General features: G+C 49.3%; 1 protein-coding gene and 1 long non-coding RNA gene across 3 annotated transcripts in view; one reads left to right on the top strand and one right to left on the bottom strand.

Moving 5' to 3' along the window:
* LOC131484586 (xanthine dehydrogenase/oxidase-like) overlaps positions 1-15151 on the top strand; it is a 58314-nt gene that overhangs the window by 21795 nt on the left and 21368 nt on the right. For both annotated transcript variants that reach the window (XM_058682965.1, XM_058682964.1), the window contains exons 11-18: positions 508-659; positions 1707-1800; positions 3158-3267; positions 5590-5774; positions 7603-7777; positions 9736-9819; positions 11278-11447; positions 13539-13662. In XM_058682965.1, the coding sequence (XP_058538948.1) occupies positions 508-659; positions 1707-1800; positions 3158-3267; positions 5590-5774; positions 7603-7777; positions 9736-9819; positions 11278-11447; positions 13539-13662 (1094 nt within the window). The remainder of the gene's footprint in view (positions 1-507; positions 660-1706; positions 1801-3157; positions 3268-5589; positions 5775-7602; positions 7778-9735; positions 9820-11277; positions 11448-13538; positions 13663-15151) is intronic.
* LOC131484587 (uncharacterized) lies at positions 4523-5609 on the bottom strand. Its single transcript, XR_009248322.1, has 2 exons — positions 5533-5609; positions 4523-4890 (listed from the first exon to the last, which is right to left on the bottom strand). It is a non-coding gene; the product is annotated as an uncharacterized LOC131484587 (long non-coding RNA).

Genomic DNA, 15151 nt, shown 5'->3' with positions numbered 1-15151 from the left:
CCGCTGCCACCTGCTTCTCCTGGAGCTGCCTTGCGTGGGGAGCAGGGACCCCCTTCATTGCCTTCCTCCACTGAGCATCTGTGGCAGACTGCCAGTGGGCAAGGGGGGCTGTGAGATTCTCCACAGTCATTCTCAATCCTGGCTCCACATTAGAATCGCTCACAGGGGGAGGGGGTCAGTGCTGGGAGATCTTGGGCACTTTCAAAAAAAAACAGGACTTCTCCCTCAGAGATCTGATTTTATTGCGATGAGAACCACTGGTTTAGAGAAGAGAGCATTCTGGTTGTAGGATCAAGAGGGCTGTAGTTGAGTCCTGGCTGGTGTATTAGCTGGGTGGCATGGGGCAAGTCACTTCACCTCTCTGGGCGTTAATTTCCTCATCCTTATAAGGATGTGAGAGCTGGTTCATCGTCACTCAGGTACCAGTAAAGCATCGTAGGGGCTGTGTGTCCTAATGTTTTCTGAACTGTGAAGGGAATCGCTGTTTTTCTGCGCATGTGTTCCCAGGTATCTCCTTCGGAGCCTCGTGTCCCTTGAGCTTTGTGGAAAAGACACTGCTCGATGCAGTTGCCAACCTTCCTGCCCACCAAACAGAGGTGTTCAAAGGTGTTTTGGAGCAGCTGCGCTGGTTTGCTGGGAAGCAGGTCAAGTCTGTGGCGGTGAGTCCCTGTTCAGGAGCCCTCAAGGCTGAGGTCATGGGGCCTTTTGTCACAAGGCAGATGCGCTAGTCTGTCCTCTGCTGAAGATCTGGTGCGCCCCAAACTCTAGTGCTTAGAACTTGTGGGGTGTTTGTTAAAAATGCAGTTTCCTGGGCACTGCTCTCAGAGATTCCGACTCAGTGGGGCTGGGATGGAGCCCCAAAGGTGCTTCTGGGGAAGGGGGCCTGCGGGTCACTCTTGGAAGCACATGCTGTGTGCCTCAGTCTTTACCCCTGAGGTTGGCAAGATGGAGCCTCCTGCCCACCTTGTTCCTGAACTTGGCCGAAGCTATCAGCAAGTGGGTGAGAGATTGAGCCAAATGTAGTCTTGGACTACCTTTCATCGTTGGGGGGAGAGCCAGAGGTAGACACCCCCAGAGAGGAGGGAGGGGTCCAGCTGTTGACTGTTCACAACTAAACTCCAGACTAGCCCCCAGGTTCCCCATTTGCTAGCGGCATTCACACACCCAGGACCATTGGCGGCTCACAACAGCTGACGGTGTAGGGTTGGCGGGGGGGGGGGGGGGAAGGAAAGCCGCCCCGTCCATTCTATTTTGTTGTTTTCAATTAGAACAAAACCCAAAGGAAACAGCCCCCACCCCGTTCCCTCACCCTACCCCAAGCACCTGACACCTCTGATTGTGGCTGAGTAGACAGAAGCTCAGAAAGCTCCATTAAATTCTCCAGCTGGGTGGGGATCTACTTCCAGGAAGTATTTGCTTGCATCATGTGATAAACCACCTCAACCCTTTCAGAAAAAGTTTGGATGAAATTGAGCTGATTTCAAGGAGCTGACCCACATTACTGACGAGTAAATTTTAGAGCTGAGATCCAATCCCAAGTGTTCGGATCTCAGGTTTTGCACGTGGTTCTGGATGCTTGAGTTCCGCTGGTCTTGTGCCTTCAGTGAGCAGGTGTCCCCCACCTGCCCTGTGTTCTGCAGCCTGCTGTGAGAGCAAGGTTTTCCTGGGTGGGCTGGGCTCTCACGCACACTCTCTGCTTGTTCTAGTCCATCGGAGGGAACATCATCACCGCCAGCCCCATCTCTGACCTCAACCCTGTGTTCATGGCCAGTGGGGCCAAGCTGACCATCGTGTCCACAGGTGAGAGTTACGTCATGCAGAAGTCAGGAAAGAGGGCCCCACAAGGGAGAAGGCTCACAAGATAGGTGACTTTTTGGAGAGACAGGGCCCACAATTCAATGACCCAGCCGTCCTAAGGTTTGGATCCCTGGGAACTGCAAGGGAGATATACCCAGATTGGGGGCCAGGAGAGCCAGACCATTTCCTTATTAAGAATTCCCAACAGGATCTGTCACCTAGAAGCCTTACCTAGTAGTGTGCTAGAGCCAGAATACACTGGCTCGCCACAGCCCACAGCTGGATTTTCAGGGAGTCTGTGAGTGTTTGATAGACATGGCCATTATTAAAAATTGAATTGTAGAAACTTACAATAAAATAAATTACATTAAAAATAAAGGTAATAAGTGCTCAAAATTCATCACGTCCTAATATTTGAGTTTATTTTACTATTGCCCATGCCCTTAGAGTTATTCCCACCTGTTACATCTGTAGAGTGGAAATGCTAAGTAATGATATGCTGCTATGCACCGTCCTTGTTGGAGGGTCCGCGAGACCATCCCCAGTTTTGATGACTCCTAGGAAGTCAGGGAGGACTCCCAGGACTCAGCCTATCGTCATACTCATGGCTATGACTTATTAAGTGGGAGGACACAAAGTAAACTTGGCAAAGTGAAGAGGGACCTGGGGCACAGTCTGGAGGAATCCAGGCACAAGCTTCCAGAGACTTCTCCCGGTGGCATCACACAGGACACACATCATTCCCTCAGTCACAAGCTGCATTGTGATAACGCATGTGAAGTGTTGTCTGCCGGGGAAGCTCGTCAGAGACTGAACAGCTAGGGCTTTTTGGGGGGTTGTTTGCGTAGCCCTTCTTGGCAGGTACCAAAAGCCCAGGCACCCAGACAGAAAGCAGATGTTCAGCATAAACCACGCTGTTTGTATGAACAGTTTAGACACAGTCAGTCATCCTATCGGGGAATCTGTTGAAATGCAAGTTCCCAGAAGACAGCCATGGCCAACCATTGTAGGCAGTCCTTTCAGAGGACAGCAGGCGTGTCGTGTCAACTCTTTGCCACCCTCTTTCCAACTTCATGTTCACTGATGTCACTCCGGGAGCCTGAAATTGGCTATGGTGGTAGTATTGATACCGTAGAAATTAGCAAGTACTGCAAATCTGGACTCCCTCTGCCCACACATAGTCCATTGTTAAACATTCACCAGCACATCCCTGCGTAAGGATTTTAGATGGAGGACCTTGGCCCTAATTGTGCCAGCACTGCCCTCTGACTGTGGGTACCAGAGACCAGGATGGGGAATTTACCGGTGCCTCGTTCTCTGCTTTCTCACACTGGCCGCTCTGCATCCGGCCTGTGTACAGGCACCAGGAGGACGGTTCGGATGGATCACACCTTCTTCCCCGCATACAGAAAGACCCTGCTAGCTCCAGAGGAGATACTGCTTTCCATCGAGATCCCCTACAGCAGGGAGGTGAGCTGCTCAGGAGCGTCCCATGCCACTCTTACCGCAGCGAGGCTCCAGACAAGAGACCAGAGTCTGCCTCGGGGACCAAGCTCAGCATCTCTCAACTTTAACAAAGTCTCTGAACACTGCCTTTCACCAGCCATAGTGTTCTCTGGGCAATGAAGAGCTTCAGGGCAGGGAAGAGGGCATTCCATGGACTCATGGCACGTGATCCTGGGCAAATCGTTTCAGATTTCTGAGCCTCAGCTTGTTCGTCTGTAAACGGACACAGTGTTACCTACCCGGGAGGTTATTGTGAGGATTGAAATCAGGTATGCCTAAGGTTCCAGGCCGATGTCCAGAAACCAGTGGGGATCTCCATCTGGTAGCTAGCAACATGATTTCAAGAGCACATCCAGCCACTGAGCACTTCTGCCCCAGGTCAGAGGAGACTGGGGCTTGCACGCTGAGTGGAGGGGCTGCCCGTGGGTCAGGCCCACACATGTTGATGAGGTGTTTATTTGCTGACCTTGCTCTGAGTTGGCGTGGTTGCATTTCTGCTCATGGGAGGTTTTTCTGTCCTGTTGAGGCAAGTCTGGGCACTTCTGGCTGCCTGGCTGTTGTTCTTGGGGGCCCATGGTGTCGTCACCAGGTGCCTTTCTCTCCTCCCTCACCAGCTACACATTCCATAATGGGCCGTGTAGAAAAGTGATCTGTGTGAGGCTGGGAAAGCAGCTGTGATGGAGAGTATTAGGAGTTTTACCCAGGTAGCGCTTGAGCGCGCGTTACGAGGCATGTTCGCCCGTGCTAATTTTGGCCCCCTTAATGAGAATGCTAATTAAATTAGAGCCAAGATGTCCCTGAGGTGGTTTCTTACTGATTTTCTAGCTTGTCCTTATAGACCATTTTGAGCAGTGATTCCCAGACTTTTTGTATTTCACAGATCAGGAAATTTTCCTCTTTTTAATTATGAGTTGGAGAAGGGAGGAGGGAACAGGCATACAAGAGTTCAGTTTTTATTTTTCCAGATAGGGACATTAGCCAAAAACATTTCATAGGGGCGCCTGGGTGGCTCAGTCAGCTAAGCTTCTGACTTCAGCTCAGGTCACGATCTCACGGTTCGTGAGTGCAAGCCCCACATCGGGGTCTCTGCTGTCAGCACAGAGCCCGCTTCAGATCCTCTGTCCCTCTCTCTCTGTCTCTGTCCCTCCTCTGCTCATTCTGTCTCTCTCTCAAAAATAAATAAATACACTGAAGAAAATCTTTAAAAACAAAAACCATGTCATGACAGAAAGGAGATTTTAATACCCAGAAGTAGGGAGGATTTCTCAAGAAAGGACAGCTGCCAATCTGACACTGACATGGCGTGGCACCCCAGTGGACACGTCACCGTGGACTGGCACAGTCCTGTTCCAGAACCAAGCGCAGACTCCAGGCTCACGGTCCCGGGGCCATGCTTGACATCGGGAATCCGGACTAGCGTCATGGTCAGGAGGAAGCCCGATGACTTCTTCGAACAGAAGCTTGTGGCCAGTGTGGGCGTCCACAGTGAGCCTCGTTGGGCTTTCTCAACAACGCTTCCCTTAAGCCTCTGCCTTTGACGTTAATCAGAATTTGTGGTGCCAGGTGGGTTCAGACCTCAAGCAGAACCTGGCCAGAAAGGGCTTGATATGAGAGCGTTCTTACCTGGAAAGCGACTCACGCGGCCCTCCTATCCTGACAGACAGGGCCTGCCTGGAGCCCAGCGGGAAATGTGTGCTCAAAGCACAAAGGCAGCTAGTGTTTCATAGTGTGGTTCATTCTTTCAGGAAGCAAGGTTTCTAACCGTGAACAATAGAGCAGTGGGAGAGACAAGCTAGAGAGAGCACGTGCACAGGCGTGGGTGAGGGTGCGTTTCACACTCCCGGTGGCATCTCGTTGTATCTGCTCGAGAGGCAGTTAAGCCAACAGAGGTTTGGGCACAGCCGAGAGGCTGGGTGGGCTCTGAAGCTGGGCGCCAGGATGGGAGGACTGTGGGCTGGGGGACCCCGAGCAGCCTTTGTGAACATGTCTTTCCTCCTCCCAGCTGTTGGTTGAGAGAACCCTGCTCTCCTTTTCCTTGACTTTGGGTGTTCCTGACCGACAGGGGAAATCTCTCCCCTTTCCCGGCTTCTGGGAGTGTTGTCCGGGCCTCGTGCTGAGCACGGGACAGTCGGCGCTGCCCACATCTTTGAGTCCCACCGGCAGCCCCTTGCGGGGTTGCCATGGCCCTGTCCCTTCACCTGCCCTTTCACCCCCGTGCTTCAGCCTCACCATCTGCAGTTGTAGCAAATGCAGGGGAGAAGCAGGAACCTTTCTCTTGTTTTGCAGGGTGAGTATTTCTCAGCCTTTAAGCAGGCCTCTCGGAGAGAAGATGACATCGCCAAGGTGACCAGCGGCATGAGGGTCCTGTTCAACCCGGGAACCGCGCAGGTGAAGGAGCTGGCCCTTTGCTACGGCGGAATGCACGACAGAACCGTCTCAGCCCTCAAGACCACGCGGAAGCAGATAGCAAAGTGAGAGCTGCCGGCAGAGTGAAGCGGCCAGTGCCGCTCCGACTCCCGCAGTCTGCTAGCTGCCGGGACTGCCGGCGGCGTTACTCTTGCTGCCGCTACAGCCATGACTTCCGCCCTTACCGGGGTTACCGCTGCTGCCACCCTGACTGCCGCTACCCGTAGCTCGATTCCTGGTAGCATGGCTGTTGCTGCGCTGGTTCCACCCTGCCTGCTACGGCTCCCCTGCTCTTGGTACCGCTGGGCCCGCCGTTGCTGCGGCCACGAGCGGCCACCGTTGCCATTGCTCTCACGGCTGGGCCTCTACTGCAATTACTGCGGCTGACACTACTCACACTGGTACTGCTGCTTCTGTTGCTACTCTTCCCGCTGCTGTCACTGCTGCTGTTTCTGCCACCGTCACTCCTCGGACTAGTGTTGCCGCTGTGGCTTCCACTGCTGTTCCCAGCGATGCCACCACTGCAGTCTCTCTACCGCTGATGCTCGTATTGCGGCTCTACTCTTCCTGCGGCTCCTCCCGAGAGTACTGCCGACAGCGTTCCTGCTGCCACTGTGTTAATGCTGTTGCTGCCACCGTTGTGTGTGTCCCCACCGTGACTCTCGCCACGACTCACGGTCGTGCCTCTGCTGCTCCTCCCGCTACTAGTCACAGTGTCGCCAGCGCTGCTGCTACGGCTCTCACCACTGTTCCTCTTTCCACGACTCCTACGCCTTCTGCTTTTGCTTCTACCACGGCTGTTACTTCTGCTGCTCCTGTTCCGGCCACTGCTAGTATCCCTCCTACGGTATTGCTGCTGCCCCTCCCGCTGCACTCTGACTGGGGCTACTCCTACTACTATGGCTAGTGTGTGGCAGCAGTTATCCCGAGCCCTTCCCCAGCGCTGGCCTGTGTATCACTGCCAATAACCAGATGGATAAATAAGGCTTGCGTTTGGCGTTTGGCTCTTTGGTTCCGATGCCTGGCTCCAACACTTTCCAGACGGCTCAGAGAAGTCAAGTTACCGAATCTTCCCGTGCCTCAGTTTCCTCATCGGTAAAGGAGTATACAGATTTTCCATGCTACATTTTTACATGGAAATGAAAAGTGATCTTTCGTAAAAAGCACGGAGTACATTGCTTAGGGCGTTATAAGGACTGAATAGATTTAGTATAATTTTGTGGTCGTTGTAAAATTGTGTCTATTTTTATTTGTATTATTTCTGTATGTATATATTTATTTATATTTATTTTTATATTTTAGCGAGAGACAGAGAGAGAGAGAGAGAGAGAGAGAGCAAGAGCAGGGGAGAGGGACAGAGGGAGAGACAGAGAGAGACAGAGAGAGAGAGAATCTTAAGAAGTGGGGCTGACCTGAGCGGAAATGAAGAGTTGGGTGCTCAACCGACTGAGCCATCAAGGCACCCAAATTGTGTCTAGTTTTAAATTTTAGGAAACTGAGGGGTGCCCGGGTGCCTCACTCGGTTAAGTGTCTGACTTTGTCTTGATCTCAGGGTCATGATCTCAGGGCTCATGAGTTTGAGCCCCGCGTCGGGTCTGTGCCGACAGTGCAGAGCCTGGAGCCTGCTTCAGGTTCCCAGTGTCCCTCCCTCTCTGCCCCTCCCATGCTTGACTTGCATCTCTCTCTCTCAAAAATAGAGAAACATTGAAAAAAGTGTTTTTAAAAAAGATGAGGAAACTAAGGCTCAAGCAAGTAACTTACCTAAAGTTACACAAGTATCCAAGCCAAATTTTGAACCAAGTTTCATATGACTACGGCCCTGTGCCTACCACCCCACACAAGTGATTCTGATGGCTGAGTAGGAGCGCTCTCCCACCTTCTGCTCTCTGGCAGTTTCTGGAACGAGGAGCTGCTGCAGAACGTGTGTGCGGGCCTGGCGGAGGAGTTGTCCCTGGCCCCCGACGCCCCTGGCGGCATGGTGGAGTTTCGGCGTACCCTCACCCTCAGCTTCTTCTTCAAGTTCTACCTGACAGTGCTTCAGAAACTGGGCATACAGAACTCGAAAGATGTGAGTGTGGGGTGTGGGCAAGATACAGACTCTCTGCAGGACTTTTGTTTGGGAATTTCGGAAGCCAGTCTGAGGGAGGGGTACGGTGGACCAGGTGGTAAGTTGGCTTCTCCCTTCTGACATCTAAGGACAGAGGAGCCTTTGCTCCAAGGACACACGGCCCAGGGAGCCACATGGAGATGGGAACCAACGGGATGGCCGAGAGGCAGAACACTGAACTGGGCGTCAACGACTAGGGTTCTGGTCCCTCCCTTGAAACTTGAATAGGTCACAACTCTCTTTAAGTCTCAGTTGGGAAATCTGCTGATCTGGGTGGTAGACCAGATGATCCTTTTGACAGGCTAGCTGTTTCAACTGTGGTTCTGTAGTTAGAATGGAACGTGGAGTGAGATGAGAAGGTAGAGGGTGGAATGAGAATGTAACGGGTGCTGCTACAGTCAGGAGACAGTGGTCACGGGGAGGGTGTGCGTTCTGGAAAGGGTGTGGCTGAGCGGAAGCCCAGCTCCCCATATTGGTTCAGTAAGCATTTACTTTGCACCGTCTATGCATAACATTGCACTTGGCCCCGGGGGCAGCCTCGTGTGGGAGAGAACGTGATCACTGAAGGCCAGCCTAGAGTGACAACTGAGCAGATGGCGTGGGGAGTGCAAAGGAGACAAGCTTCCACAGATGTGGGGACCGCAGACAGAAATCCCTCTTTAAAAAGCATCCCTAATAGCTTTCTTCTTTTTCTTTTTAAAAAGCATTTATTTATTTATTTTGAGAGATAGAGACAGAGAGTCCATGCGTGCACGTGAGCGGGCAGGGGCAGAGAGAGAATCCCAAGTGGGCTCTGCACTGACAGCACAGAACCCAACGTGGGGCTCGACCTCAGAACTGTGAGATCATGACCTGAGCTGAAAGCAAGGGTCAGATGCTTAATTGACTGAGCCACCCAGGCACCTTGAGTTTTTTCTGATTATAAGAGTAATACATTTCCTGTGGCAAACTTAAAAACATAGAAATATATTAAAAATTAAAATAGAAAATTAAAAAACATTTCAACTTTTTTTTTTTAAATTTTTTTTTCAATGTTTTTTATTTATTTTTGGGACAGAGAGAGACAGAGCATGAACGGGGGAGGGGCAGAGAGAGAGGGAGACACAGAATCGGAAACAGGCTCCAGGCTCCGAGCCATCAGCCCAGAGCCTGACGCAGGGCTCAAACTCACGGACCGCGAGATCGTGACCTGGCTGAAGTCGGACGCTTAACCGACTGCGCCACCCAGGTGCCCCAACATTTCAACTTTTTAAATAAAAAATTAAATACTTTTTTTATTACTTTTCTTTTTAATTAAATATGCTTTTCTCTCAGATTCTAGAGGAAACCACTGCTACTAGTCTTGCTTTTTCCTCTGATCTTTTCCCTACATTCATTTGTCCATCTTCTGTCATTCTCTCTTTTCTCTTTCTCTTTCTATCTCTCCTTCCATCCCTCTCTCTATATACCTGTTGTCTTCCTATCTTTTGATCTGGACACATCATTTTCTAAACAGATGTAGGGTCATGCTGCATATAGAGTTTTCCATTTCCCCTGATTCTGTTGAGATTATATTGTGCGCATTTTCCATATCATTAAATATTTCCCATAGAAATGAGGAGGAAGAAGGTTTCCAGCAAGGCAAGGAGAGAGAGAGAGCAGCGTGAATAAATGCAGGAGGGAGGGAAACCATTGGGTGTGTTGGAGGAAGCACAAACCATTCACCATGCAGGCTGCAGGGGTGGGAAGGGGCCCGAGGCTGTTATAAAATGCTGGGCTCTCAGAGCCCACGTTCTGATGTTGAGATAGATCCAGCCGGCACGAGGCGTGTACGATGAGGAGGTGAGGGGAACAGTTGTTAGTGTTACCACTTGGGGACAAGAAGGGGGGGATCAATGATAGAACTAGTCATGATCACTACTGTTAACTTACCTCCACAGAAGTGTGGCAAGCTGGACCCCACCCATGCCAGTGCCACCTTACTCTTTCAGAAAGACCCTCCAGCCAACGTCCAGCTCTTCCAAGTGAGTATACCTGATGTATGGCTGATATCACAGGCCCTTGCAGGGCACATCAGATGATGCTGACCTTTGGTGAATGACTGACTTGAGTCGTATGTAGGTGCTTAAAGCTCCTACTGCTTTGCATAAATATCCGGTGAAGAAAATGGGAATCGTATTAATGTCAATGAAGCTCTTTTCCTCCTTCCGTACCTAAATTTTGTCTCTCTTGAGATTACTCTCATCTTCACCTGCTCCTTAAAGAATAAAAAAAAAAAACAACTGTTGTCCCGATTTTGTCTTTTCTGGTGCCTTTGTGGGCTGGTGTGCAAAGCCAGGAGTTCTCCTGGCCATAACAATAAAACAACAACTTTCTGTCAATGGCAAGTTTTTGAGAAGCACTAAGTAAAGGGTCAACTTTCTCTGTAGACACTTTGGGTTTTGTGGGCCCTATAGTTTCAGTTGATGCTCCTCAACTTTGTCATTATAGCATAAAAGCAACCAGAGGTAATACATAAATGAATGTGTGTGGTATGTACCAATAAAACTTTATTTATAGAAGCAGGCAGTGGGCCAGATTTGGCCCAGAGGCCACAATTTGTGGAACCATGCAGTAGAGGCTAGTGGTCCAGAGTGTGAACTCTGGGCTCCACTGCCACGACTTGAATTCAAACTCTGCCAGTTTGTAACTGTGTAACCTTCGACAAGTCACTTCCTCTCTGTGGCTTTTGGGCAAGTTAATTATGCCCACCTGCAAGTGTCCCTATGATGGCACCTGTTTCCTAGGATGGTTCTGAGGATTAAATGTGTTAGTAAAAGTAAATAGCTTAGATTAGCTCCTGGGATATATTAAATACTCAGTGACATGTTAGCCATTATTATTATGTCTTTGAAAAACCACATACAACAGAATTTTGTTACAAATCCATTTTGGAACACTTTGGCAAGTACAGAAAGATATAAAGAAGAAACAAAAATGACCCAAGATCCCACCTCCAAGAGAAAATCATGATATTTTTGTTGACTTCTTTCCTTTTTTTCCTTTGCATATATGGACATTGACATGCTATGTTTATAACATACATATTTTTCCTACAGAATTCAAATCATCATACGCACACACAATGGTTTATGTCCTGTGTTTACATGTAATGTGAACATTCTTGCCTTCTAATTTAAAGTCTTCAAAAGTATGTCTTAATAGTTGCATACTGTTTGATTGGATGCACGTAGCACCAGCTTTTTACTCCACCCCCCATGAGTGCGCATTGAGGTTCTTCTTTAGTTATTTATTTTTCCCCCCGTATGGGGACACTGTGACCACCTCTGCTCTGCCGGTCTGTTCCTTTGCCCTGTGTCCCTCCTGCCTCCTCCGTCTTCACTCAGGTTTGCTTTGGCCTGAAGCTCCCTGCAGTTTCCCCAGGCCTGTAGGGAAACAGTGTCTTATGCAGCTCAGCTTGACTGATGACCATGTTGTTCCAGGAGGTGCCCAAGGGTCAGTGCAAGGAGGACATGGTGGGTCGGCCCCTGCCCCACCTGGCCGCGGCCATGCAAGCGTCTGGGGAGGCTGTGTACTGTGACGACATCCCTCGCTACGAGAATGAGCTGTCCCTCCGGTTGGTCACCAGCACCCGGGCCCACGCCAAGATCAAGTGAGTGGAGTAAATATCCTGAGGGAGGAGGGTGCTGGGAGGCTCCTCCAGGGCCTTCCAGTCTAGAGAGGGACTGGGAACTCACCTGAAAACCAGCCTGGAGAGGAGCGGGAGAGGTTAGGGACTCAGTGGTGCCTGGCAGGGTGAGGGGATGCTGTTGGAGGCATAGGCAGGGGCCAGAACAGGAGAGCCTCGGAATGCTGAACCGGGACATTGCACTTGAGCCAAAAAGCAGTGAGGAGCTTTTAACAGGAGCAGGTCAGCTCTGCACTTTGATATTGGGCTAAACTTCAATGCAGTATTTCAGGAGAACTTGAGTCAGCACTAAGGGGAAGAGCGTGGCCTTAGAGTCAGACCGACCCGGGATTGAGTCTCTGTTCCAGTGTTTACCAGCTATGACCTTGGCCTGGGATGCCTAAGCTCACAGTTTCTCTATTCATAGCCGGGTGTTTTCATGATGATCAGTGACAGAGTCTGCAAGGACCTAGCAGAGAAGAGCCACCTGTGCCCGTCTGTTGAATTTGGAGAGCCCAAATGACAAGCATCGCCACCTCTATAATAATACTAATACCCAACACTCATGTGGCACTTAATATTTGCTGCGGCCTTTAAAGCATTTTACATACATTGGCAGCTTTACTTCTCACAACAAGCCTACAGGCGGGTCCTGTTATGATCCCCATGTTCCAGATGAGGAAGCTGAGGCACAAGGGTGGTAAGTTACCTGCCCGAGGTCACAGAGTTGGTAAGCAGCGAAGCGGGAGTTTGAAGCCAGGCAGCATTAGCAGCCGAGCTGTGCTGCCTCTTGATGTTCAGGCCAGAGACTGCATTGATCTCCTGGTGGGCATCAGACACATATCCTGTTGAACAGAGCAGCTAGGAGAAACCCTCCCTTGGGCGCTGCCACTGCTTGGATTAGGGATCCCGTCTCCCCATCATTGGTTTTTCCCTCTGCCGCTCCTAGCTGCCTGGAGACAGGCTGCAGGAATGGTAACCTGGACACCGAGAAAACTTAACAGGTAAGTAAAGTCTTCCAGCTCTCTGAAAAAAACTGTTTCAGACGATGTGGTTGCCATCTCTGGGGTAAATTCATTTGCTTTATCCTTGTCTTGAGCCCACACTGACCACACTGGCCATGATCCACATTGTCTACGTTCTTTGCTCCACCTGAGCGATGTGTGAATGGATGGAGGAGGGTGGGGGGCTCTGTAGTAACGGCAGTGACCTGGACTTTCCCGGCTGCGTGCACTTGGAAAGAAGCGAGGACCTGGCTTTGGCTCTTCATAACCTAACCTCAGTCCTAATCCCACCTACGTTGCTCTCTGCTGGGTGACTTTGGAAAAGCTGCTCAATTTTCCTGAGCTTGAGTTGCCCCAAATGTAGAAGGAGGATAATGATGATGACGTTCTGGGCTCTGGTGAGGTTTGCCTGTTGGAAGTTGCTTGGCCCTTCAGAGTGGTTTCCATACCTTTCTGTGAGGTGCCTCTGCTCTATCTCCCCTTGGGGGCCCGGGCCAGAGTGAGCAGAACATAGTAGAGACTGTTATTAGTGAAACAGTCTCCAGGTGTTCTCCCTCTCAGGCCTGATGATGGCCGGGCTGCCCTGCTCTTCTGGGGTAGCTTCATGAAGGTGGGGAGACAAATTTGGCTGTGTGACGATGTTCAGGGACATTCGATCAGTGGTGCAGCAAGGGCCCAAAAGTGCTGATTCTGTGTGGGTATTAGCTGTGATGTGGGTGTGAGCTGGAGCTCTCAAGAGTAAATGCTACTCACTGCGAAGTGGTTCCATAGTAGAAGGTCCATGGGGGTGGGCCTGTCCTGTTCATTTTCTGTTCTCCACAGCACTCAGCATGGTGGCCTTCACAGGGTACGTATTTCATGAGCATTTGCAGAATAGGATAGGGTAGGATAGCCTATGGACTGTAGGCTAGGATAGAATATAGAATCTGGAAAAGATAGCATAGACTAGAGGATGGAGAAGGAAGGAATTTGAGTGGAGGAAAAATCAACATGAGGACAGTGGTATCCAGTTGGTGGTGGGTCTTCTGCTTCAGTTTCCCACCTGGGCCCCTCACTGTGCTCATTCTTGCAGGTCCATAGATACTTCAGAAGCTCAGAAGGTGCCAGGGTTTGTCTGCTTTATCTCTGCTGATGATGTTCCCGGGAGTAATATAACTGGAATTGGTAATGATGAAATGGTGTTTGCAAAGGATAAGGTATGTGTTGGATTTTGTTTTTAGATATGAAGTTAGCGGAATGGGCACTTGAGTTTTAGTTTGCGCTCATTCCTCCAAATCCTTAATCTTAAAAAGAGTACACATTGGTACATACTGTGGCCTTCATCGTGCAGGGCGATCAGTACAGGGATGGAATCAGTCTGGTGGCACTTTTAACTTTCACTTATGTTTACTTGTTTATTTCATTGTTGGTGGCTAGTTGCACATGTTAGGATGACTCCAGGCCAAACTGGTATTAAAACAAGACTGGTGATTGTTTTTTAAACTGCCAGTTAGGTTCTTCAGGGGATAAATAGCTTCTTTGTGAAAAGAAAATAAAAATATGGTAAACAAACTACCAGAATAAAAATCACAATACTGTCACTATGTGTATTGAAAATTCACTTATATGAAAATTCATCTATTGCTGTCAAGCATATATGGAGTTTTGACACATACACACACACGCACACATACACGTTTTGAAACTTTCAGGGTGGAAGTCACTTGACAATTTTAATACAGTTCAAATGCAAATTGGAGATGAGTTGGCGTTGCCTCAGGGCTTATTCACTTTATTATTAATGTACAAGAGAAAGAGAGAATAAAAAACTACAACTATGAGACACAAGGACTCCATTTAACAAGAGAACAAATTGCTTTTGCAAATTTTGAGAACCTCTAAGACTACTGCTAACATGATGGTTAGTGAGAATTAGCTCGGATAAACCACCACAGCCCAATCAATTAAGTTAACAACTCAACTGGGTCCTCAAGAGACAACTATCAGAGACAGTATGGCTTTCTACTGTCAGAAACTCATATTGCAAAGTGATGAGTTGGACAATTTTTTTTTGGTTCATGTTTGGGGATTTTTGGAAGAAAAATGCCTCTGAAGGAATGGAATCATTAAGTGGTGAGAAAATGACAATCATTGTTCTGAAAATCTAACAAAAACTGGTTTATTTATCAAGTCTGAGAACCAGAATTTGGGAACTACTGCTTCTGGGCATTTGGATGAAGTGTAAGACATGATTGCTGCCTTTGAGAAACTTTTGGTGTAAATCTGGAAACAGAAATTCAAAGGGAGAGGGGTGCTAGAAAGAAAATGGAACTGGAAGCCAGGGCCTGAGATTTAGTCATGGTCTATTAATGAGCCAAGGCAAGACCATGATCTTGCCTTCTGGGTCTGCGTCTCTTCAGCTGAAGAACAAGGGTGTTGGAGTGCATCTGAGTCAACAAATAGACTTCATGCTTCCATACCATCCATTCTGCTCACGGCGACATGACTAATCAATCACCACTTTCTATCCTGGGCAACTTCTCAACAAGCTGCCAGCGGTAAATCATGAAATTGGTCCCTGAGATAAAGCGAGTTTGCCATCTTGATACTCGTGATCTCCAAGTCCTAGTCCAGTTCCACTACTTCTAAATCCTCAGTGAAGAAGCACATAATCCCAAACAGTAGGACAAAGACATGCCAAGATCC

The sequence above is a fragment of the Neofelis nebulosa genome, chromosome 9, assembly GCF_028018385.1.
Source record: "Neofelis nebulosa isolate mNeoNeb1 chromosome 9, mNeoNeb1.pri, whole genome shotgun sequence".
In the NCBI taxonomy this organism is placed as follows: Eukaryota; Metazoa; Chordata; class Mammalia; order Carnivora; family Felidae; genus Neofelis; species Neofelis nebulosa.
This window is presented reverse-complemented; position numbering and strand designations above follow the sequence as displayed.